The sequence below is a fragment of the Oncorhynchus mykiss genome, chromosome 24 (assembly GCF_057628025.1).
Source record: "Oncorhynchus mykiss isolate SJ-2025 chromosome 24, ASM5762802v1, whole genome shotgun sequence".
In the NCBI taxonomy this organism is placed as follows: Eukaryota; Metazoa; Chordata; class Actinopteri; order Salmoniformes; family Salmonidae; genus Oncorhynchus; species Oncorhynchus mykiss.
This window is the reverse complement of record NC_143045.1, coordinates 45,445,930-45,471,337: the sequence shown is the minus strand read 5'-3', so window position 1 is coordinate 45,471,337 and position 25,408 is coordinate 45,445,930. Positions and strand designations below refer to the sequence as shown.

The 25,408-nt window shown below is 43.5% G+C and overlaps 1 protein-coding gene across 4 annotated transcripts in view; it reads left to right on the top strand.

Annotated features, from left to right (window-relative positions):
• The window catches only part of LOC118943990 (nectin 1b), a 545,472-nt gene that overhangs the window by 271,056 nt on the left and 249,008 nt on the right, over positions 1-25,408 (top strand). Inside the window, exon 6 of one of the 4 annotated variants that reach the window (XM_036961059.2) lies at positions 7,313-17,716. The exons of the other annotated variants lie outside the window; for them this stretch is intronic. Coding sequence (XP_036816954.1) covers positions 7,313-7,818 — 506 coding nt within the window. The 3' untranslated portion in view covers positions 7,819-17,716. Of the gene's footprint in view, positions 1-7,312; positions 17,717-25,408 lie in introns of those variants that run through there. 4 annotated transcript variants of the gene reach the window in all.

Below are 25,408 nucleotides of genomic sequence, written 5' to 3'. Positions count from 1 at the left end.
TCCTTTTACTAGACTAGACACTGATATTCCTTTATCCTTTTACTAGACTAGACACTGAGATTCCTTTATCCTTTTACTAGACTAGATACTGAGGTTCCTTTATCCTTTTACTAGACTAGACACTGAGATTCCTTTATCCTTTTACTAGACTAGACACTGAGATTCCTTTATCCTTTTACTAGACTAGACACTGAGCTTCCTTTATCCTTTTACTAGACTAGACACTGAGATTCCTTTATCCTTTTACTAGACTAGACACTGAGATTACTTTATCCTTTTACTAGACTAGACACTGAGATTCCTTTATCCTTTTACTAGACTAGATACTGAGATTCCTTTATCCTTTTACTAGACTAGACACTGAGATTCCTTTATCCTTTTACTAGACTAGATACTGAGATTCCTTTATCCTTTTACTAGACTAGACACTGAGGTTCCTTTATCCTTTTACTAGACTAGACACTGAGGTTCCTTTATCCTTTTACTAGACTAGACACTGAGGTTCCTTTATCCTTTTACTAGACTAGACACTGAGCTTCCTTTATCCTTTTACTAGACTAGATACTGAGATTCCTTTATCCTTTTACTAGACTAGATACTGAGATTCCTTTATCCTTTTACTAGACTAGACACTGAGGTTCCTTTATCCTTTTACTAGACTAGACACTGAGATTCCTTTATCCTTTTACTAGACTAGATACTGAGATTCCTTTATCCTTTTACTAGACTAGACACTGAGATTACTTTATCCTTTTACTAGACTAGACACTGAGATTCCTTTATCCTTTTACTAGACTAGACACTGAGATTCCTTTATCCTTTTACTAGACTAGACACTGAGATTCCTTTATCCTTTTACTAGACTAGATACTGAGATTCCTTTATCCTTTTACTAGACTAGACACTGAGGTTCCTTTATCCTTTTACTAGACTAGACACTGAGGTTCCTTTATCCTTTTACTAGACTAGACACTGAGATTCCTTTATCCTTTTACTAGACTAGATACTGAGATTCCTTTATCCTTTTACTAGACTAGACACTGAGATTCCTTTATCCTTTTACTAGACTAGACACTGAGGTTCCTTTATCCTTTTACTAGACTAGATACTGAGATTCCTTTATCCTTTTACTAGACTAGACACTGAGGTTCCTTTATCCTTTTACTAGACTAGACACTGAGGTTCCTTTATCCTTTTACTAGACTAGACACTGAGGTTCCTTTATCCTTTTACTAGACTAGACACTGAGCTTCCTTTATCCTTTTACTAGACTAGATACTGAGATTCCTTTATCCTTTTACTAGACTAGACACTGAGCTTCCTTTATCCTTTTACTAGACTAGACACTGAGATTCCTTTATCCTTTTACTAGACTAGACAGTGAGATTCCTTTATCCTTTTACTAGACTAGACACTGAGGTTCCTTTATCCTTTTACTAGACTAGACACTGAGATTCCTTTATCCTTTTACTAGACTAGATACTGAGATTCCTTTATCCTTTTACTAGACTAGACACTGAGATTCCTTTATCCTTTTACTAGACTAGATACTGAGATTCCTTTATCCTTTTACTAGACTAGACACTGAGCTTCCTTTATCCTTTTACTAGACTAGACACTGAGATTCCTTTATCCTTTTACTAGACTAGATACTGAGATTCCTTTATCCTTTTACTAGACTAGACACTGAGCTTCCTTTATCCTTTTACTAGACTAGACACTGAGATTACTTTATCCTTTTACTAGACTAGACACTGAGATTCCTTTATCCTTTTACTAGACTAGACACTGAGATTCCTTTTCTTTATTTTTCCTCTCGTGAGGATTCAGGGTGTTTTCTATTGAAGCTAATTGTAATGTAGCCCTGCAGGTTTAGACAAGCAGTACCTCTGAGCTCCGGATTTGATCATTGTCAGATAATCGTCACTCTGCCTCTGTCTCGGAGAGAAGTCTGCCTATGCCTCGGAGAGAAGTCTGCCTATGCCTCGGAGAGAAATCTGCCACTGCCTCGGAGAGAAGTCTGCCTAAGCCTCGGAGAGAAGTCTGCCTAAGCCTCGGAGAGAAGTCTGCCTATGCCTCGGAGAGAAGTCTGCCTATGCCTCGGAGAGAACTGTGCCTATGTCTCGGAGAGAAGTCTGCCTATGCCTCGGAGAGAACTGTGCCTATGTCTCGGAGAGAAGTCTGCCTCTGCCTCGGAGAGAAGTCTGCCGATGTCTCGGAGATAAGTCTGCCTATGCCCCGGAGAGAAGTCTGCCTATGCCTCGGAGAGAAGTCTGCCTAAGCCTCGGAGAGAAGTCTGCCTATGCCTAGGAGAGAAGTCTGCTTATGCCTCGGAGAGAAGTCTGCCTATGCCTCGGAGAGAACTGTGCCTATGTCTCGGAGAGAAGTCTGCCTATGCCTCGGAGAGATGTCTGCCTATGCCTCGGATAGAAGTCTGCCTCTGCCTCGGAGAGAAGTCTGCCTATGTCTCGGAGAGAAGTCTGCCTATGCCCCGGAGAGAAGTCTGCCTATGCCTCGGAGAGAAGTCTGCCTATGCCTAGGAGAGAAGTCTGCTTATGCCTCGGAGAGAAGTCTGCCTATGCCCCGGAGAGAGAGCCTTGAAGAGCAAAGCGGTTTATTCAACCTATGTCTATATGTGACTTGTTTCAGGAAATGAGGCGTATGTTGCTCGTCACTACTTCACAGGAGAGGCATTTGATCGTAAAACATGATTTCATTTTCAAAATGCGTTTTTTTGAGCAGGAATGCCGTCTGGGACGTGAACTTTCATGTGCCTTAATAGTACAGACTCTGAGCTAGGAAATGGTGTATCATATAATGGATGGGCTGGACAAGCCGAGAGATGAGTTCAGATTGGTTTGCCATGTAGCATGCTTCTGTCTATAACAAAAGGCTGTTCAGTATGTGTAGGTAATCATTTCTAAATCAGCTGTTTTTTTTATAGATATCATGAATAACTGCAAAGATGTTGCTCTTTACTTTCTGGAGGAGACAGTTTTGAAATTAGTAGAATGCCTGGTGGAAGCAGGTATGAGAGAGGAGAGAATTCTGGCATTTGATTGCAAATATGCAGAGTGAGTCGAATAGAGAACACACAGAAGGCTGTTGTATAAACACCTGTCTCTGGATTACATCTTCAAACTAAGGGCAACCGTGGCAGAGAGGGAGAAGCGTTGATCCATGTATACGGGTAGAAAAATCTAGCTAGATACATTTTCAGATATTATACATTTCAAATTAAGTCAGAACGTCATCTTCATTGGAAGTTAAAGCTTACTATTAGCTGAAGCTTTCACTTCCAATGAAAATCACGTTCTGACAAAATTTGAAATGTATAATAACTGAAAATGTTGCTAGCTTGATTTTTCTACCTGTATACATGGATAAACACTTCACCCTCTCTGTTACTAACATTAGCTTGGTTTCCTCGCTAGCTAACATTACGTATGATCTGTGTAGTTATATTATTATATAATTTGTATCTCGGAGCCATTTGCATTGATAGTCATAGCCTGATGTTAGCTAGCTAGCTACCATTGGACCTGGTTGGTTAGCTACCTGCAGATTCATGCAAGATAGTAACGTCATGAGTTGGGATTATGGTTCATTGTTTAGTTAACTGCACAAAAGTCAAATTAGGATATAAGGTTAGGACAGCAAGACAGACCAAGTTCTAATATACTCCTGTAGAATATTTAGCTTGTTTTTAATCACATTCACAACCGTAAGCTATTTTCAGTAATTAGCTTTTCACTAACTTATAAGGAATGATCTTGTTGTGAGTTTATTTTTCCTGTAATAATGAATACAAATGACCTAAAGTTAACACGTTGTCAGCTATATGCTGATGTCATACATGTGAATCCTTAATGAGATGGGTGGGTCTAAGGCTGAAGAGGGTGGTAACGATGCTGAATGGGTGTAGACAAAGAAGAGCTCTTCACTAGATACCAAAACATTCAAATGTGTGGTTTCTAGTTGATCAACTTTAAAAGCAGAATTACTTTCCCATTGTTCCTCAACTGTAGTGTATGATACACCATTTCCTAGCTCAGAGTCTGTACTTTTATCCAATGTCAAAAACACATTTTCAAACGAATCGAGATGGTCGGTCACTTATCCTGAGAGAGGAGTGGGAGAGACAGCGAGAGAGGGAAAGAGAGCGAGATGTGAATTAGGAGGGGGAAAAATTGTGTGGCGTAGTCGGCATCAATGTACTCTGAAACATTTCTAAGTTGGTTGTCGTTTAGATAGCATTTCATCCACTATAAGGGATTTTTAGCAGGGTTGAGAGACCAAGTATTATTCAGGCTTGTGGTTGGACTATAACAAGGAGCCTTAGATAATAAGAATAGAGTCATTGTCCTGTCACTCCTTCCTCTCCATCCTTCCTCTCCCTCCCTCTTGTCTCTCCCTCCTCTCCCACCATCCTGTCTCTCCCTCCTCTTCCTCCCCCTGTTCTTTACTCCTCTCCCTCCTGTCCCTCCCTCCTCTCCCTCCTCTCCCTCCTCTCCCACCCTCCTGTCTCTCCCTCCTCTTCCTCCCCCTGTTCTTTACTCCTCTCCCTCCTTTCTCTCCCTCCCATCCCTCCCTCCCTACGCTCCTTCACTCCTCTCCATCCATCCCTCCCTTCCCTATCTCCTTTTTCTCCCCCCCTCCTGTCTCTTCCTCCCTCCCTCTTTTCCCTCTTCTCCCTCTGCCCTCCCATACTGTGCCTAGTGTTCAGCCTGCAACTGTGATTATCTGCTGTCTGTCTGTGGCACAAACCTATCCTGATCCTGTTAGACTAGGCCATTCTGTTGCTGTTAGAAAATACCATCCTGTTTCAGTTAGAATAGGCCATTCTGTTGCTGTTAGACAAGACCATCCTGTTCCTGTTAGACAAGACCATCCTGTTCCTGTTAGACTAGGCCATTCTGTTGCTGTTAGACAATACCATCCTGTTGCTGTTAGACTAGGCCATTCTGTTCCTGTTAGACAAGACCAACCTGTTCCTGTTCCTGTTAGACAAGGCCATCCTGTTCCTGTTAGACAAGGCCATCCTCTTCCTGTTAGACAAGACCATCCTGTTCCTGTTAGAAAAGACCATCCTGTTCCTGTTAGACAAGGCCATCCTGTTTCTGTTAGACAAGACTATCATGTTCCTGTTAGACAAGACCATCCTGTTCCTGTTAGACAAGGCCATCCTGTTCCTGTTAGACAAGGCCATCCTGTTCCTGTTCCTGTTAGACAAGGCCATCCTGTTCCTGTTCCTGTTAGACAAGGCCATCCTGTTCCTGTTCCTGTTAGACAAGGCCATCCTGTTCCTGTTAGACAAGACCATCCCGTTCCTGTTCCTGTTAGACAAGACCATCCTGTTCCTGTTCCTGTTAGACAAGACCATCCTGTTCCTGTTAGACAAGACCATCCTGTTCCTGTTAGACAAGACCATCCTGTTCCTGTTAGACAAGACCATCCTGTTCCTGTTAGACAAGACCATCCTGTTCCTGTTAGACAAGACCATCCTGTTCCTGTTAGACAAGGCCATCCTGTTCCTGATAGACAAGGCCATCCTGTTCCTGTTAGACAAGACCATCCTGTTCCTGTTAGACAAGACCATCCTGTTCCTGTTTGACAAGGCCATCCTGTTCTTCCTGTTAGACAAGACCATCCTGTTACTGTTAGACAAGACCATCCTGTTCCTGTTAGACAAGGCCATCCTGTCCCTGTTAGACAAGACCATCCTGTTCCTGATAGACAAGTTCATCCTGTTCCTGTTAGACAAGGCCATCCTGTTCCTGTTAGACAATGCCATCCTGTTCCTGTTCCTGTTAGACTAGGCCATCCTGTTCCTGTTAGACTAGGCCATCCTGTTCCTGTTAGACAAGACCATCCTGTTCCTGTTAGACAAGGCCATCCTGTTCCTGTTAGACAAGGCCATCCTGTTCCTGTTAGACAAGGCCATCCTGTTCCTGTTCCTGTTAGACTAGGCCATCCTGCTCCTATTAGACAAGGGGTCACACCAATCACGTGTTCCCAAATGGCACGGTATTCCTCGTATAGTCCACTTATGTTGCCCTGGTCAAAAGTAGTGCTCTGTGTCTGCATTTTCTTGTTTATTAGACTGGCAGTGTGTGATGTGTTACAGACTGGCAGTGTGTGATGTGTTACAGACTGGCAGTGTGTGATGTGTTACAGACTGGCAGTGTGTGGTGTGTGAGACTGGCAGTGTGTGATGTGTTACAGACTTGCAGTGTGTGGTGTGTGAGACTGGCAGTGTGTGGTGTGTGAGACTGGCAGTGTGTGGTGTGTGAGACTGGCAGTGTGTGATGTGTTACAAACTGGCAGTGTGTGATGTGTTATAGACTGGCAGTGTGTGGTGTGTGAGACTGGCAGTGTGTGATGTGTTAGAGACTGGCAGTGTATGATGTGTTACGGACTGGCAGTGTGTGGTGTGTTACAGACTGGCAGTGTGTGATGTGTGAGACTGGCAGTGTGTGGTGTGTTACAGACTGGCGGTGTGTGATGTGTCACAGACTGGCAGTGTGTGATGTGTTACAGACTGGCAGTGTGTGATGTGTTACAGACTGGCAGTGTGTGATGTGTTACAGACTGGCAGTGTGTGGTGTGTTACAGACTGGCAGTGTGTGATGTGTAAGACTGGCAGTGTGTGGTGTGTGAGACTGGCAGTGTGTGGTGTGTGAGACTGGCACTGTGTGGTGTGTGAGACTGGCAGTGTGTGGTGTGTGAGACTGGCAGTGTGTGGTGTGTGAGACTGGCAGTGTGTGGTGTGTGAGACTGGCAGTGTGTGGTGTGTGAGACTGTCAGTGTGTGGTGTGTGAGGCCTGCAGTGTATGGTGTGTGAGACTGGCAGTGTGTGGTGTGTGAGACTGGCAGTGTGTGGTGTGTGAGACTGGCAGTGTGTGGTGTGTGAGACTGTCAGTGTGTGGTGTGTGAGGCCTGCAGTGTATGGTGTGTGAGACTGGCAGTGTGTGGTGTGTGAGACTGGCAGTGTGTGGTGTGTGAGACTGGCAGTGTGTGGTGTGTGAGACTGGCAGTGTATGTTTCTGCCTTTCTCTTTTGAGAGTCACATGTGGATGGCGATGACTAAAGCTTGCTTTGCAGTGGGTGGGGGGGTCCGTCATTGGTGCGCTTCCGGGGGCGTGGGGTGGGGGTGTGTGGGGGGGTCCTTCCTGTTCCCTTTGCTTATCCTTCCCTGTCTTCCTTCCTTCCTTCCTTCCCAAAACAGAGCACCTGCACACAAAGCACACTCCCTCCTCCTCCTCCCACCTGAGCACTGACACACCCCTTCCATCTGTCTTTTCCTACCCAGAATTCCCTAACAACCCGCCACCTGGGGGCCGTGAGATCCCGCAGGAGCAGCACAATGCGGGTGCCGTCATCGGGGGCGCCGTGGGCGGGGTCGTCCTGTTAGCGGCGGCCGCCACCCTGCTCTTTGTGTTCCTGCGCCGCCGCCAGCGCACCTTCAAGGGCGACTACAGCACCAAGAAGCAGGTGTTTGGGAACGGCTACAGCAAGGCCGGGGGCCTGCCAGCACACCCTCCCATCCCCAACAACCTGCAGTACCCAGACGACTCAGATGACGAGAAGAAGCCTGCCCAGATCGCTGTGACCGGAGGGTTCGAGGCGAGCGAGCGTGATTTTGACGGAGATGCGGAGGACTTGAAGAGGCCCTATTTCACAGTGGACGAAGGAGAGAGTCAAGATTATGATGAACGGACTCTCGCTTTCCAGTACAACCCCGGGCCGGATATAGCCGATGATATGGTGTCCCAAACCGATGGCTCTGTCATTTCAAAGAAAGAGTGGTATGTGTAGGGACGTGCAACAAACAACCAAACCAACCAAGCTCCCGTCCCACCCACTTACCATCGCACTAGCACCACCACTACCATCACTACTACCACCACACCACCACCCCTAACACCACCACTACTACCACCTCACCACCACCCCTAACACCATCACTACTACCACCTCACCACCTCCCCTAACACCACCACTACTACCACCACTACTACCCCCACTACTACCACCACACCACCACCCCTACCACCACCACCCCTACTTCCACCACTACCACCACTACTACCACCCCTACTTCCACCACCACCACTACTACCACCCCTACTAACACCACACCACCACTACTACCACTGCCACCACACCACCACCCCTACCACCACGACCACCCCTACTTCCACCACTACTACCACTAATATCACCCCCAACTAACACCACACCACCACTACTACCACTACCACCACACCACCACCCCTACCATCACCACCACCACTACTTTCACCACTACCACCACTACTACCACCCCTACTTCCACCACCACCACTACCACCACTAATACCGCCACCACTACCACCACACCACCACTAATACTACTACTACCACCACACCACCACCCCTACCACCACCACCACTACCGCTACCACCACCCCTACCACCACCACCACTACCGCTACCACCACCACTACTACCGCTACCACCACCACTACTACCACTACCACCACCACTACCACCACCACTACCACCACAACTACCACCACCACTACCACCACCACCACCACCACCACTACTACCACTACCACCACCACCCCTACTTCCACTACCACCACTACGACCCCTACCACCACCACTACCACCACTACTACCACCACCACCACTACCACCACCACCCCTACAACCACCACTACCACTTTACCACTACTACCACCACCACCACTACTACCACTACTACCACCACCCCTACCACCACCACCACCACCACCACCACTACCACCACTACCACCACTACTACCACCACTACTACCACCACTACTACCACCACCACCACTACCACCACTACCACCACTACTACCACCACTACTACTACCACCATCACTACTACCACCACTACCACCACTACTACCACTACTACCACCACCACTACTACCACCACTACTACCACCACTACCACCACTACTACCACCACTACTACCACCACCACCACTACTACCACCACTACTACCACCACCACCACTACCACCACTACTACTACCACCACTACCACCACTACCACCACTACTACCACCACTACTACTACCACCACTACTACCACCACCACCACCACTACTACCACCACAACACCTCATCCCATCCCTCCCTCCACCTCATCCCTGAGCAGTTCTGTGTAGTACCACCCCAACCCCGCAGCCCATCAGCACCCAGTGAGCTAAATCCGCTTTAGAACATGCAACATCAAGTCCTAAAGAGCTCATCATCAACATGTCAAAGATGACATTACATTGAAATTCCATGAGATGAAACTGCAGATAATCCAAAACACAGTTTGTCATTGGACTCATGCCTAACCAACATTGACTTCCATTGGACTCATGCCTAACCACCATTGACTTCCATTGGACTCATGCCCAAAAACCATTGACTTCCATTGGACTCGTGCCCAACCACCATTGACTTCCATTGGACTCATGCCCAAAAACCATTGACTTCCATTGGACTCATGCCCAAAAACCATTGACTTCCATTGGACTCATGCCCAAAAACCATTGACTTCCATTGGACTCATGCCCAACCACCATTGACTTCCATTGGACTCATGCCCAACCACCATTGACTACCATTGGACTCATGTCCAACCCCCATTGACTTTTGAAGGCCAGACAGAAAGAGTTATCTGGTCACTTGGAAAATACAGGTGGATTATTGTTGTGTGTTTTTCCATGATATTCTAAATGTATTACATGTATAGAGACTTGGGAGAGATGAGGTATTTGCTAAGCACATTGTGAAAGTCCAACACTGGATGTATGATACATTGTTTTATTATTATTCTTCTCATCACCATTGCCTTTTCTGCATTTTTTTTTTTATATATAACTTGTTTTTGTATGTTATGGGGACAACTAGGGGTCAAAGGTTGTCTAGGGGGTAAAATGTCAAACTATAGATGGAGTTGTACAGATGGTCTCTTATTCAGTATGACCAGCAACACTAGTAAAGACTGGTTCCGCCCATGTATTACAGCAGAACACACCATACTACAGAGTATAGTAGTAGGGGAGACTGGGGTAAGTTGAGACATTGTTGGTGCATTCAGCATCATTCCGTCAAGGTGAAATAAATGATTATTTCTAACGAAGATATCTACATATATTTCAGGATGTTTTTTAATAAGTGGTTTCTCGGCACTACTTGCTCCAGGTATGATGTCCGCCTTTCAAATGTCTGTACCGAAAACCAATACTTTTTCTACCATGTCTATCTTTATTTCCCAAACACAACTAACGGTATTTTAATCATTTTAAGCCTCTTTTAACATAGGCCAGGCCCTGTTGTTACCTCATATGCCTTGCATTACGCCTGGTGAGAAAGCACTTCAATTAGCTCTTACTTGCTATTGGCTCAACCATTGGCTCAACGTACCCCAAGGCAAACATGTTGACTTTATTAGCCCATACAGCTACAAACATGTTGAGTTTATTAGCCCATACAGCTACAAACATGTTGACTTTATTAGCCCATACAGCTACAAGGATGTACTTCCATGCCAGGTTTATAACCTCACATTGAAGCTTATACAGACCAGAACTGATGTATAGAACAATCTTGTAATTATCTACTTTAATTTAGATACAAGCATCATGAAACCTCTTAACACAATAAATGAATTTGTCTTGGTGAATACCAGTGTTTTGGACTCAACATGCTAACCACTTTTCCCATGTCTCCATGAAATGATGACCTCTTCCCAAATATTTGGTCAAATTATTCATTTTGTGTATTGTTTCATAGAAACAAGGTATGGCGGCTCAACTTTGGCTCAAGTTACCCCATTCTCCCTTGACTGTGTGTTAGAGTATATGATGTATTTTTTGCCTCCTCCCAGACCTAACTAAAAAAAGACATGTATGTTTTAGCTTCTCTCCAAAGACATGTATGTTTTTTTTATGTAAGAACTCTGTACTCTTCAGGGTATCATGAGGCCTGTGCACACTGCACTGAGAGCTCAGGCACATGTCAACGCAACACGCCATGTGAACATGGCAGTAATACATACAGGCCTAGAGGAGATGGCAGTAGATATAGAAGGAGAATGCGTCGCGACGTGCCCTACATTCAGATGCCCGAGTTGTTTTAGTGGCCATTTTAGTTTGGCAGCCATTTTAACTCCACTGAGAAAGCAGGAGAGAGAAAGAAGGCAGAAAGGCTGCTGTCATGAACCACTTAAATGGATCCCACATTCACTTTGTGTGACATCTTCACTTCTTAAGGGGTGTCCAGTGTTTTCAACAGACAAGACAACAACAACAAAAATACTTCAATGATGCTCTGAGAAAGTCCATTCAATAATCTGCATCTTGAAAGGGTCTACCTGTGTACCCGAACTCTTTACGTAATTAAAATGTGTCTTTGAGTTGTTGAGCGATCGTAATCATGTCTTATTTTAGCCACGTTGGATCACTGTGGATCTCAACAGACGGTTCCAGAGTGATGTTGGGCCTGTGTGACTGTATGAATTGTCCCTAAGGTACTAGCTACAGTACTTCCCACTCACGCCACCTTTAGCAGGAGCCTCCTGGGACAATGAGGACAATGAGGACAATGCTAAACGTGGGTGTGCTTCTCTGCCTTCAGAGAGAACATTTTTAAAAGCAAAGGGAATAGAGAAATATTGTGATAAATATTGTCACACCGGAATTTGTCAAGCTCTGTTTTTTCTTTTTGTTGTTGTTTGTTTTCATTGGGTGATGGTCTTTGTTTCATAGATTAAATTGCAACAGCTCTGTATCGATTCATACTGGAGAAAAAATATGGTTATTTTTGCCTGACGTGTTGGCAGCTGAACCTGTAGATGGGCATACAACCATCCTTTAGAGAGCCATTGTATTGGTTGGCTTTTTAAACCCACTATCTTGCTTGCCAGTAGCTGAGGTCCACAGCAGAAACAGTCTTTGTCCTCACAGCTTTGAGGTCCATCACACACAAGCTACAGTACAATATTATGATTGGCAAAAAAACTAAGTACGTTGTGGGAATTCTGTCAAAAAAGGACAAAGACTTTTTGACAGGAGTCAAAGCACAGAGGATACTTACCTGGCTCGTTTTAAACTGGGAGAAAAGATGAAGTGTTGTTTTTATGTGATTTATGTGAGGGTTGGATGTATGGGTGTTGTTTGCAGGGGAGGCTGGTGGGAGGAGGTATTGGAGGACGGGCTTTGTGTTCACAGATCAGAGGAGAAGACGGCTCCTTGCCAGTGTTTGTAGAGAGGTGGGATATGATGTGCTGGCCAGAGGCTGACAGGATTTCATCATTCTGTAGAGACCAATGTTTCATCTCAAAAGCACCCTATCCCATACAATGCAAACTACTAATGAGCAGTGCACTATATAGGGAATAGGGTGCTATTTGGGACGCAAACCAAATATTAGTGTTACATGTTTCTCTGCAGACCCAGCAACATGATTCTGATTCTGAACCACCACTACAATGTGTTGATTCTGATTCTGAACCACCACTATAATGTGATTCTGATTCTGAACCACCACTATAATGTGATTCTGATTCTGAACCACCACTATAATGTGATTCTGATTCTGAACCACCACTATAATGTGATTCTGATTCTGAACCACCACTATAATGTGATTCTGATTCTGAACCACCACTATAATGTGATTCTGATTCTGAACCACCACTATAATGTGATTCTGATTCTGAACCACCACTATAATGTGATTCTGATTCTGAACCACCACTATAATATGATTCTGATTCTGAACCAACACTATAATGTGATTCTGATTCTGAACCAACACTATAATGTGATTCTGATTCTGAACCAACACTATAATGTGATTCTGATTCTGAACCACCACTATAATGTGATTCTGATTCTGAACCACCACTATAATGTGATTCTGATTCTGAACCACCACTATAATGTGATTCTGATTCTGAACCACCACTATAATGTGATTCTGATTCTGAACCAACACTATAATGTGATTCTGATTCTGAACCACCACTATAACTTGATTTTGATTCTGAACCACCACTATAATGTGATTCTTATTCTGAACCACCACTATAATGTGATTCTGATTCTGAACCACCACTATAATGTGATTCTGATTCTGAACCACCACTATAATGTGATTCTGATTCTGAACCACCACTATAATGTGATTCTGATTCTGAACCAACACTATAATGTGATTCTGATTCTGAACCACCACTATAATGTGATTCTGATTCTGAACCACCACTATAATGTGATTCTGATTCTGAACCAACACTATAATGTGATTCTGATTCTGAACCAACACTATAATGTGATTCTGATTCTGAACCACCACTATAATGTGATTCTGATTCTGAACCACCACTATAATGTGATTCTGATTCTGAACCACCACTATAATGTGATTCTGATTCTGAACCACCTCTATAATGTGATTCTGATTCTGAACCACCACTATAATGTGATTCTGATTCTGAACCACCACTATAATGTGATTCTGATTCTGAACCACCACTATAATGTGATTCTGATTCTGAACCACCACTATAATATGATTCTGATTCTGAACCAACACTATAATGTGATTCTGATTCTGAACCAACACTATAATGTGATTCTGATTCTGAACCAACACTATAATGTGATTCTGATTCTGAACCACCTCTATAATGTGATTCTGATTCTGAACCACCACTATAATGTGATTCTGATTCTGAACCACCACTATAATATGATTCTGATTCTGAACCAACACTATAATGTGATTCTGATTCTGAACCACCACTATAATGTGATTCTGATTCTGAACCACCACTATAATGTGATTCTGATTCTGAACCACCACTATAATGTGATTCTGATTCTGAACCAACACTATAATGTGATTCTGATTCTGAACCAACACTATAATGTGATTCTGATTCTGAACCACCACTATAATGTGATTCTGATTCTGAACCACCACTATAATGTGATTCTGATTCTGAACCACCTCTATGTGTTACACTTGAAAGATGAGAACACAACTATAACGACGTTAAACCGTGTTTATTTTCGCCTTGTGTTCTTTATTTCTGCTGCAATGATTCTGAATGAAAACCACATGCAACACGTTTTATGAAAGAGACCACACATCAGCCTTTATTTTCTTATTCCTTCGGTATGTTAGCTAAGTGTTCAGGGGCTATGCCTTTTGTGAGAAGTGAGGTTTTGTTCAAATATATTGCATATAAAGAATGATTTAACATAGATGAAGAAGAGAAGTTCTCTTTGACGTTAAAGTTGAGGAGGAATGATCCTAATAGCTTGTATCTCTGTGATGTCAGAAACACCTTCCATAATGTCCTATCAAATGACAGAGAAAGGAGAGACATTAGATGTTACTTCCTCTTCACTTCAACCCTCCGGCACTTTGATTCCCCGTAAAAACACCTAAATAGCTGGAGAACGTCTGCAGAGTTGAAAACAGAATTATTCCCACGGTAATTGAGAGATTTGGTATAATTCAAACACCCCTAGAACACAACGGTGTCCCAGTGCCCAAAGCATTTCCATAACTGAAGTCAATTATATTTCTATTCAAGCACAAATCAATGTTTTGTTCCTTTTAGGAACCACTGCCATACTTGACCTGAAATGATTAAAACAAACATGGGAGAATGACAGAATTAGGTATTGGTGTTGTCCTTGAATCCATAGATTATGGTTGTTGTAAAAATGATTCTCTATCTTGTTTTTCATTGTCATTCCCTCAATATACTTTTGTATACAATAGCATTAAGTCTAAAGGCTTCAACTCTTTTGTATACAATAGCATTACGTCTGTAAGCTTCAGCCCAACATTCCATTGTAAATAATGTATATAATATCGAAGTTGAGATTATAGATGGGTTTTATTTAGGGGCCCTCCTGCCTGTTCAATAGACAACAGACCTATTGCCCCCACAATATACCTATCGTCCCTAAAACAACAGACCTATCTCCCCCACAATAGACCTATCTCCCCCACAACAACAGACCTATCTCCCCCACAACAATAGACATATCTCCCCCACAACAACATAGCTATCGTCCCCACAACAACAGACCTATCAACCCACAACAACAGACCTATCGTCCCCCACAACAACAGACCTATCATCCCACAACAACAGACCTATCTCCCCCACAACAACAGACCTATCAACCCACAACAACAGACCTATCTCCCCCACAACAACAGACCTATCTCCCCCACAACAACAGACCTATGAACCCACAACAACAGACCTATGAACCCACAACAACAGACCTATCTCCCCCACAACAACAGACCTATCAACCCACAACAACATACCTATCTCCCCCACAACAACAAACCTATCAACCCACAACAACAGACCTATCAACCCACAACAACAGACCTATCAACCCACAACAACAGACCTATCTCCCCCACAACAACAGACCTATCTCCCCCACAACAACATACCTATCTTCCCCACAACAACATACCTATCTTCCCCACAACAACAGACCTATCGCCCCCACAACAACAGACCTATCTCCCCCACAACAACAGACCTATCTCCCCAACAACAACAAACCTATCAACCCACAACAACAGACCTATCAACCCACAACAACAGATCTATCTCCCCACAACAACAGACCTATCTCCCCCACAACAACAGACCTATCTTCCCACAATAGACCTATCGTCCCCACAACAACAGACCTATCAACCCACAACAACAGACCTATCGTCCCCACAACAGACCTATCAACCCACAAAAACAGATCTATCTCCCCACAACAACAGACCTATCTCCCCCACAACAACAGACCTATCTTCCCACAATAGACCTATCGTCCCCACAACAACAGACCTATCAACCCACAACAACAGATCTATCTCCCCACAACAACAGACCTATCTCCCCCACAACAACAGACCTATCTTCCCACAATAGACCTATCGTCCCCACAACAACAGACCTATCAACCCACAACAACAGACCTATCGTCCCCACAACAGACCTATCAACCCACAAAAACAGATCTATCTCCCCACAACAACAGACCTATCTCCCCCACAACAACAGACCTATCTTCCCACAATAGACCTATCGTCCCCACAACAACAGACCTATCAACCCACAACAACAGACCTATCGTCCCCACAACAACAGACCTATCGTCCCCACAACAACAGACCTACCTCCCCCACAACAACAGACCTATCTCCCCCACAACAACATATCTATCGTCCCCACAACAACAGACCTATCGTCCCCACAACAACATAGCTATCGTCCCCACAACAACAGACCTATCAACCCACAACAACAGACCTATCTCCCCCACAACAACAGACCTATCAACCCACAACAACAGACCTATCAACCCACAACAACAGACCTATCTCCCCCACAACAACAGACCTATCGTCCCCACAACAACAGACCTATCTCCCCCACAACAACAGACCTACCTCCCCCACAACAACAGACCTATCGTCCCCACAACAACAGACCTATCGTCCCCACAACAACAGACCTATCGTCCCCACAACAACAGACCTATCGTCCCCACAACAACATACCTATCTCCCCCACAACAACATATCTATCATCCCCACAACAACAGACCTATCGTCCCCACAACAACATAGCTATCGTCCCCACAACAACAGACCTATCATCCCACAACAACAGACCTATCATCCCACAACAACAGACCTATCTCCCCCACAACAACAGACCTATGAACCCACAACAACAGACCTATGAACCCACAACAACAGACCTATCTCCCCCACAACAACAGACCTATCAACCCACAACAACATACCTATCTCCCCCACAACAACAAACCTATCAACCCACAACAACAGACCTATCAACCCACAACAACAGACCTATCAACCCACAACAACAGACCTATCTCCCCCACAACAACAGACCTATCTCCCCCACAACAACAGACCTATCAACCCACAACAACATACCTATCTCCCCCACAACAACAGACCTATCAACCCCACAACAACAGACCTATCGTCCCCACAACAACAGACCTATCAACCTACAACAACAGACCTATCAACCCACAACAACAGACCTATTTTGACTGCAAACATATATATTACAGATCAACTATGATTAGGTTTGCAAAATTCTGGTAACTCCAGTCAGGACTTCTGGGAATTTGGCGGAAGTTACTGGAAATGTTCACCCTTACCTTTGATGGCTAGATTGAGTTGATATGCATAAATTAGTGTTACCACCATTATCCACCTGAATCTGACCACTCCAGCACAGTAGGTTGCGTTCACATTCTGCTTGTTCCCTCCTGATTCCAGAAATCTTCCAACTGGAATGTCTGGAAAACCTGGGAATCTTGGGGGAAAGTTACCGGAATTTTGCAACCCAAACAGCAAGGTTTTGATATGCTGCCGATATGAGCTATTATTGTCACAGAGCCGATGCATTCCTTAGATTGACTGTAAATAATAAACTGCAACGTAATAAAAAAGAGAGAGAAGTTGTCTGTATGCAGCCATGTGAATGGAAAATATGTCTGAGGGTGTTATTACAAATATTGGTGGAAAAAAATCAATTCTTGTTCACATGTGATGATCCAGTGAAGTAACTTGTATTTGTTTTTAAAAGCATTAAATGATTTCAATAGTCAAAGCTGTTCTCCTGTCCCCATTCACTCACTGAATGAGTAGTGCTGTTCTCCTGTCCCCATTCACTCACTGAATGAGTAGTGCTGTTCTCCTGTCCCCATTCACTCACTGAATGAGTAGTGCTGTTCTCCTGTCCCCATTCACTCACTGAATGAGTAGTGCTGTTCTCCTGTCCCCATTCACTCACTGAATGAGTAGTGCTGTTCTCCTGTCCCCATTCACTCACTGAATGAGTAGTGCTGTTCTCCTGTCCCCATTCACTCACTGAATGAGTAGTGCTGTTCTCCTGTCCCCATTCACTCACTGAATGTGTAGTGCTGTTCTCCTGTCCCCATTCACTCACTGAATGAGTAGGCTGTTCTCCTGTCCCCATTCACTCACTGAATGAGTAGTGCTGTTCTCCTGTCCCCATTCACTCACTGAATGAGTAGTGCTGTTCTCCTGTCCCCATTCACTCACTGAATGATTACATAATATGTGTTACTATATCTGACTGAACCTCATTTAATCAATCCACACATGCCTTGTTTGTCTCCCCCATGGAACCCTCTGGTCAACAGTAGTACACTACATAGGGAATAGGGTTCCACGTGGAACCTTCTGGTCAACAGTAGTACACTACATAGGGAATAGGGTGCTACGTGGAACCCTTTGGTCAACAGTAGTACACTACATAGGGAATAGGGTTCCACATGGAACCCTTTGTTCAACAGTAGTACACTACATAGGGAATAGGGTGCTACGTGGAACCCTTTGGTCAACAGTAGTACACTACATAGGGAATAGGGTTCCACATGGAACCCTTTGTTCAACAGTAGTACACTACATAGGGAAAAGGGTGCCACGTGGAACCCTCTGGTCAACAGTAGTACACTACATAGAGATTAGGGTGCTACGTGGAACCCTCTGTTCAACAGTAGTACACTGCATAGGGAATAGGGTGCCACGTGGAACCCTCTGGTCAACAATAGTACATTACATAGGGAATAGGGTTCCATGTGGAACCCTCTGGCCAACAGTAGTACACTACATAGGGAATAGGGTTCCACGTGGAACCCTTTGGTCAACAGTAGTACATTACATAGGGAATAGGGTGCTACGTGGAACCCTTTGGTCAACAGTAGTACACTACATAGGGAATAGGGTGCCATGTGGAACCCTCTGGTCAACAGTAGTACACTACATAGGGAATAGGGTTCCACATGGAACCCTCTGTTCAACAGTGGTACACTACATAGGGAAAAGGGTGCCACGTGGAACCCTCTGGTCAACAGTAGTACACTACATAGGGAATAGGGTGCTATGTGGAACCCTTTGGTCAACAGTAGTACACTACATAGGGAATAGGGTGCTACGTGGAACCCTTTGGTCAACAGTATTACACTACATAGAGATTAGGGTGCTATGTGGAACCCTTTGGTCAACAGTAGTACACTACATAGGGAATAGGGTGCTACGTGGAACCCTTTGGTCAACAGTATTACACTACATAGGTAATAGGGTGCCACGTGGAACCCTTTGGTCAACAGTAGTACACTACATAGGTAATAGGGTGCCACGTGGAACCCTCTGGTCAACAGTAGTACATTACATAGGGAATAGGGTTCCACGTGGAACCCTCTGTTCAACAGTGGTACACTACATAGGGAAAAGGGTGCCACGTGGAACCCTCTGGTCAACAGTAGTACACTACATAGGGAAAAGGGTGCTATGTGGAACCCTTTGGTCAACAGTAGTACACTACATAGGGAATAGGGTGCTACGTGGAACCCTTTGGTCAACAGTATTACACTACATAGAGATTAGGGTGCTATGTGGAACCCTTTGGTCAACAGTAGTACACTACATAGGGAATAGGGTGCTACGTGGAACCCTTTGGTCAACAGTATTACACTACATAGGTAATAGGGTGCCACGTGGAACCCTTTGGTCAACAGTAGTACACTACATAGGTAATAGGGTGCCACGTGGAACCCTCTGGTCAACAGTAGTACATTACATAGGGAATAGGGTTCCACGTGGAACCCTCTTGTCAACAGTAGTACACTACATAGGGAATAGGGTTCCACGTGGAACCCTTTGGTCAACAGTGGTACACTACATAGGGAAAAGGGTGCCACGTGGAACCCTCTAGTCAACAGTAGTACACTACATAGGGAATAGGGTGCTATGTGGAACCCTTTGGTCAACAGTAGTACACTACATAGGGAATAGGGTGCTATGTGGAACCCTTTGGTCAACAGTAGTACACTACATAGGGAATAGGGTGCTACGTGGAACCCTTTGGTCAACAGTATTACACTACATAGAGATTAGGGTGCTATGTGGAACCCTCTGGTCAACAGTAGTACACTACATAGGGAATAGGGTGCTACGTGGAACCCTTTGGTCAACAGTATTACACTACATAGGTAATAGGGTGCCACGTGGAACCCTTTGGTCAACAGTAGTACACTACATAGGGAATAGGGTTCCACATGGAGCCCTCTGGTCAACAGTAGTACACTACATAGGGAATAGGGTTCCACGTGGAACCCTTTGGTCAACAGTAGTACATTACATAGGGAATAGGGTGCTACGTGGAACCCTTTGGTCAACAGTAGTACACTACATAGGGAATAGGGTGCCATGTGGAACCCTCTGGTCAACAGTAGTACATTACATAGGGAATAGGGTGCTACGTGGAAACCTCTGGTAAACAGTAGTACACTATATAGAGAATAGGGTTCCTCGTGGAACCCTCTGTTCAACAATGGTACACTACATAGGGAAAAGGGTGCCACGTGGAACCCTCTGGTCAACAGTAGTACACTACATAGGGAATAGGGTGCTATGTGGAACCCTTTGGTCAACAGTAGTACACTACATAGGGAATAGGGTGCTACGTGGAACCCTTTGGTCAACAGTAGTACACTATATAGAGAATAGGGTTCCACGTGGAACCCTCTGGTCAACAGTAGTACACTACATAGGGAATAGGGTGCTATGTGGAACCCTTTGGTCAACAGTAGTACACTACATAGGGAATAGGGTGCTACGTGGAATCCTTTGGTCAACAGTAGTACACTACATAGGTAATAGGGTGCTATGTGGAACCCTTTGGTCAACAGTAGTACACTACATAGGGAATAGGGTGCTACGTGGAATCCTTTGGTCAACAGTAGTACACTACATAGAGATTAGGGTTCCACGTGGGACGCATCATTTTTAAGTGCATATCTTAACCAAAGTAGGTTTTGGTGACATCCGCTCCTCCTCCGTACCAATTGAGTCCCTCCGTATTAGAACCCGACATATTTCCTTGTCTGTTTAATTAACATGATCATTCATGGAAATCAGATGATTCAGATGATATTTATTACAAACGATATGATGATGATGATGATGATGATGGTGTTGACTGAAGTAAAAAGGCTTATCTCTGTATTGATATTGTTTGATTGTACTTTGCCTTATTCAGCCTTATAGGTCTTCACCTTTAAGGGCCTGAAGGTTTTTCCACATCTAAGGAAGCTACCTGGTTCCTTTACCTTTCATCCTCAGACATCCATGTAACTTGATTTCTAATTACTTCTATGAGTGCAACATTCCACTTTAAACAATTACAGGTGTTTATCTCCCTCTCACACCTTAACAGGCTCAGTTAAACAGACCAAGGTGTAGCTAACACTCGGTTAACATTACAGGTGTTTATCTCCCTCTCACACCTTAACAGGCTCAGTTAAAGAGACCAAGGTGTAGCTAACACTCGGTTAACATTACAGGTGTTTATCTCCCTCTCACACCTTAACAGGCTCAGTTAAACAGAACAAGGTGTAGCTAACACTCGGTTAACATTACAGGTTAACTAGGTTAACATTACAGGTTAACTCGGTTAACATTACAGGTTAACTAGGTTAACATTACAGGTTAACTCGGTTAACATTACAGGTTAACTAGGTTAACATTACAGAAACACAGAGAGATATAAGGGGTTGAGGAAAACCCCATACCCATACCATTTTAACATATGACATTATATCAATGAGACAGACATTACAGACAATACAGAGAAGCAGAAGGTGGAGACTGACATTAATGGCATTACAGAGACTTAGAAGGTGGAGACTAACATTAAGGACATTACAGAGACCCAGAAGGTGGAGACTAACATCACAGAGACCCAGAAGGTGGAGTTTAACATTAAGGACATTACAGAGACTCAGAAGGTGGAGACTAACATTAAGGACATTACAGAGACTCAGAAGGTGGAGACTAACATCACAGAGACCCAGAAGGTGGAGACTAACATTAAGGACATTACAGAGACCCAGAAGGTGGAGACTAACATCACAGAGACCCAGAAGGTGGAGACTAACATCACAGAGACCCAAAAGGTGGAGTTTAACATTAGAGACCCAGAAGGTGGAGTTTAACATCACAGAGATCCAGAAGGTGGAGACTAACATCACAGACACCCAGAACGTGGAGACTAACAGTAAGGACATTACAGAGAGCCAGAAGGTGGAGACTAACATTAAGGACATTACAGAGACTCAGAAGGTGGAGACTAACATCACAGAGACCCAGAAGGTGGAGACTAACATTAAGGACATTACAGAGACCCAGAAGGTGGAGACTAACATCACAGAGACCCAGAAGGTGGAGTTTAACATCACAGAGACCCAGAGTGTGGAGTTTTACATCACAGAGATCCAGAAGTTGGAGACTAACATTAAGGACATTACAGAGACCCAGAAGTTGGAGACTAACATTAAGGACATTACAGAGACTCAGAAGGTGGAGACTAACATTAAGGACATTACAGAGACCCAGAAGGTGGAGACTAACATTAAGGACATTACACAGACCCAGAAGGTGGAGACTAACATTAAGGACATGACAGAGACCCAGAAGGTGGAGAATGACATTACTTTGTCTAAAATACGTGTTGATGATGTCATTGTAAAATAGGGCCCTTTGTAGCAGTCCTAAAGGCATGACACCAGCAGAAGGCAGGGCAGGTTGACGTGCTCAGAGTGTACATTTATTTACAGGTCTTGGTGATCCGATGGTGAAAGAGCCTTATCATGCAAAATAAACATGTAGATTTACCAATATACACGGGCAATAGCCCAAAAGAAATAGCCTCTTTACCAAGCTTAACCTGTCCTATCTTAACGGACACAGGTAGAGGGCAAGATTGCACAGCCTCCCCTTCAGAAACCATCTGTCTAAGGGGTAGGCCTACATAGTATTAGCACTTGGCCCCCAGGACCATACAATTACCCAATTGGCAATTATAACCAATAACTGGTCTTATAATGTAAAATGACATTTCCATATCCAGTGTTACATTGGTGCCTACGTCTTAATCAGAGTTAATGATTATTAATTATATTTCAACACCATGCATACATGGAACAATCATTTTATCTAATTCGTTCTTCACTCTAAAAAGAAAAGGTTCCTTGAGTATGATTTAGGGGTTCTTCAATTTGAAACTGTGAGGGGAACCCCTATGCGTTCTTCTAAGAACCCCTATTAATGGATCCTCTAAGAACCCCTATTAATGGATCCTCTAAGAACCCCTTTTAATGGATCCTCTAAGAACCCCTATTAATGGATCCTCTAAGAACCCCTTTTAATTGATCCTCTAAGATCCCCTTTGGGGAAACTTTTGGTTTCCCTTTCTGAACCCCCCCCCCCCCCTCCTCCGCTCCCCTCTTATTTTATCATTATTAATATTACACATAACAATAATACAATGTTTTAGTTCTCCGTTGTTATTATACTTTCAGTGGCAAAGTAGAATTAAATATATATATATATATATATGAGGTAACTCCCAGCAGAGTCCCAAGTCCAATGGGTATATCATTTGGCCTGTTGATGTTACTGTGTTGATGTTCTCCGTATCCACAGCCAGAATGATTTTGCAGTCCATGGTGAATGAACGGGTTTTATGTGATATTCATCAGAGCTGTAGGGAGGGTGAAGTCTGTGAATCCCCCAAATAGTAATTATACAGATGATTAACAAAACATGCACACAACAGTATTCATACTTTGATTTATGTGTTTATGTGGTAAAATATGAATGAAAAAAAAATGATTTGATAATGGTTTTCATACATAATGTAGAGGCCTATGGGATATTCATTGAAGAGGTCAGGGAGGAGGATGGTAAACGTGATCTGTATAACATACCAATACCAAGTGACATACCTTTGTATGCCTCCTTGTCTGTATACCTGAGAAGTTGTAGTGTTCTACACACAATACAGCTATCCTTCAACATATGTTTATAGCCTACATGTTCTTACCTCTTTGTGGATTGATATCTATTGAATTTTGGCCATTTTCTGTTTTTAGAAAGATTGACACAAATATGGAAAGACAGATGGTATCATCATAAAACAATATCAATTTAAATAATTTAAGGGACAAACCCTAAACTGAGGGGATCTTACCCTAAACTGAGGGGATCTTACCTTAAACTGAGGGGATCTTACCTTAAACTGAGGGGATCTTACCTAAAACTGATGGGATCTTACCCTAAACTGGGGGGATCTTACTTTAAACTGAGCGGATCTTACCTTAAACTGAGGGGATCTTACCTTAAACTGAGTGGATATTACCTTAAACTGAACTGAGGGGATTTTACCTTAAACTGATGGGATCTTACCTTAAACTGAGGGGATCTTACCCTAAACTGGGGGGATCTTACCCTAAACTGGGGGGATCTTACCCTAAACTGGGGGGATCTTACCTTAAACTGAGGGGATCTTACCTTAAACTGAGGGGATCTTACCTTAAACTGAGGGGATCTTACCCTAAACTGGGGGGATCTTACCTTAAACTGAGGGGATCTTACCTTAAACTGAAGGGATAATACCTTAAACTGAGGGGATCTTACCTTAAACTGAGGGGATATTACCTTAAATTGAGGGGATAATACCTTAAACTGAGGGGATCTTACCTTAAGCTGAGGGGACCTATGCTAGTTAATACTGGAAGATCTATGCTAGTTAATACCGGTAGACCTAGGCTAGTTAATACCGGTAGGTCTATGCTAGTTAAGACCGGTAGATCTATGCTAGTTAATACCAGTAGGACCTATGCTAGTTAATACCAGTAGATATACGCTAGTTAATACCAGTAGACCTATGCTAATTAATACCGGTAGATCTATGCTAGTTAATACCAGTAGACCTATGCTAGTAAATATCAGTAGGCCTATGCTAGTTAATACCAGTAGATCTATGCTAGTTAATACCGGTAGATCTATGCTAGTTAATACCAGTAGACCTATGCTAGTAAATATCAGTAGATCTATGCTAGTTAATACCAGTAGACCTATGATAGTTAATACCGGTAGAACTGTGCTAGTTAATACCAGTAGACCTATGATAGTTAATACCGGTAGAACTGTGCTAGTTAATACCAGTAGACCTATGATAGTTAATACCGGTAGAACTGTGCTAGTTAATACCAGTAGACCTATGCTAGTTAATAACAGTAGATCTATAATAGTTAATACCAGTAGACATATGCTAGTTAATACCAGTAGATCTATAATAGTTAATACCAGTAGACCTATGCTAGTTAATAACAGTAAATCTATAATAGTTAATACCAGTAGACCTATGCTAGTTAATACCAGTAGATCTATAATAGTTAATACCAGTAGACCTATGCTAGTTAATAACAGTAGA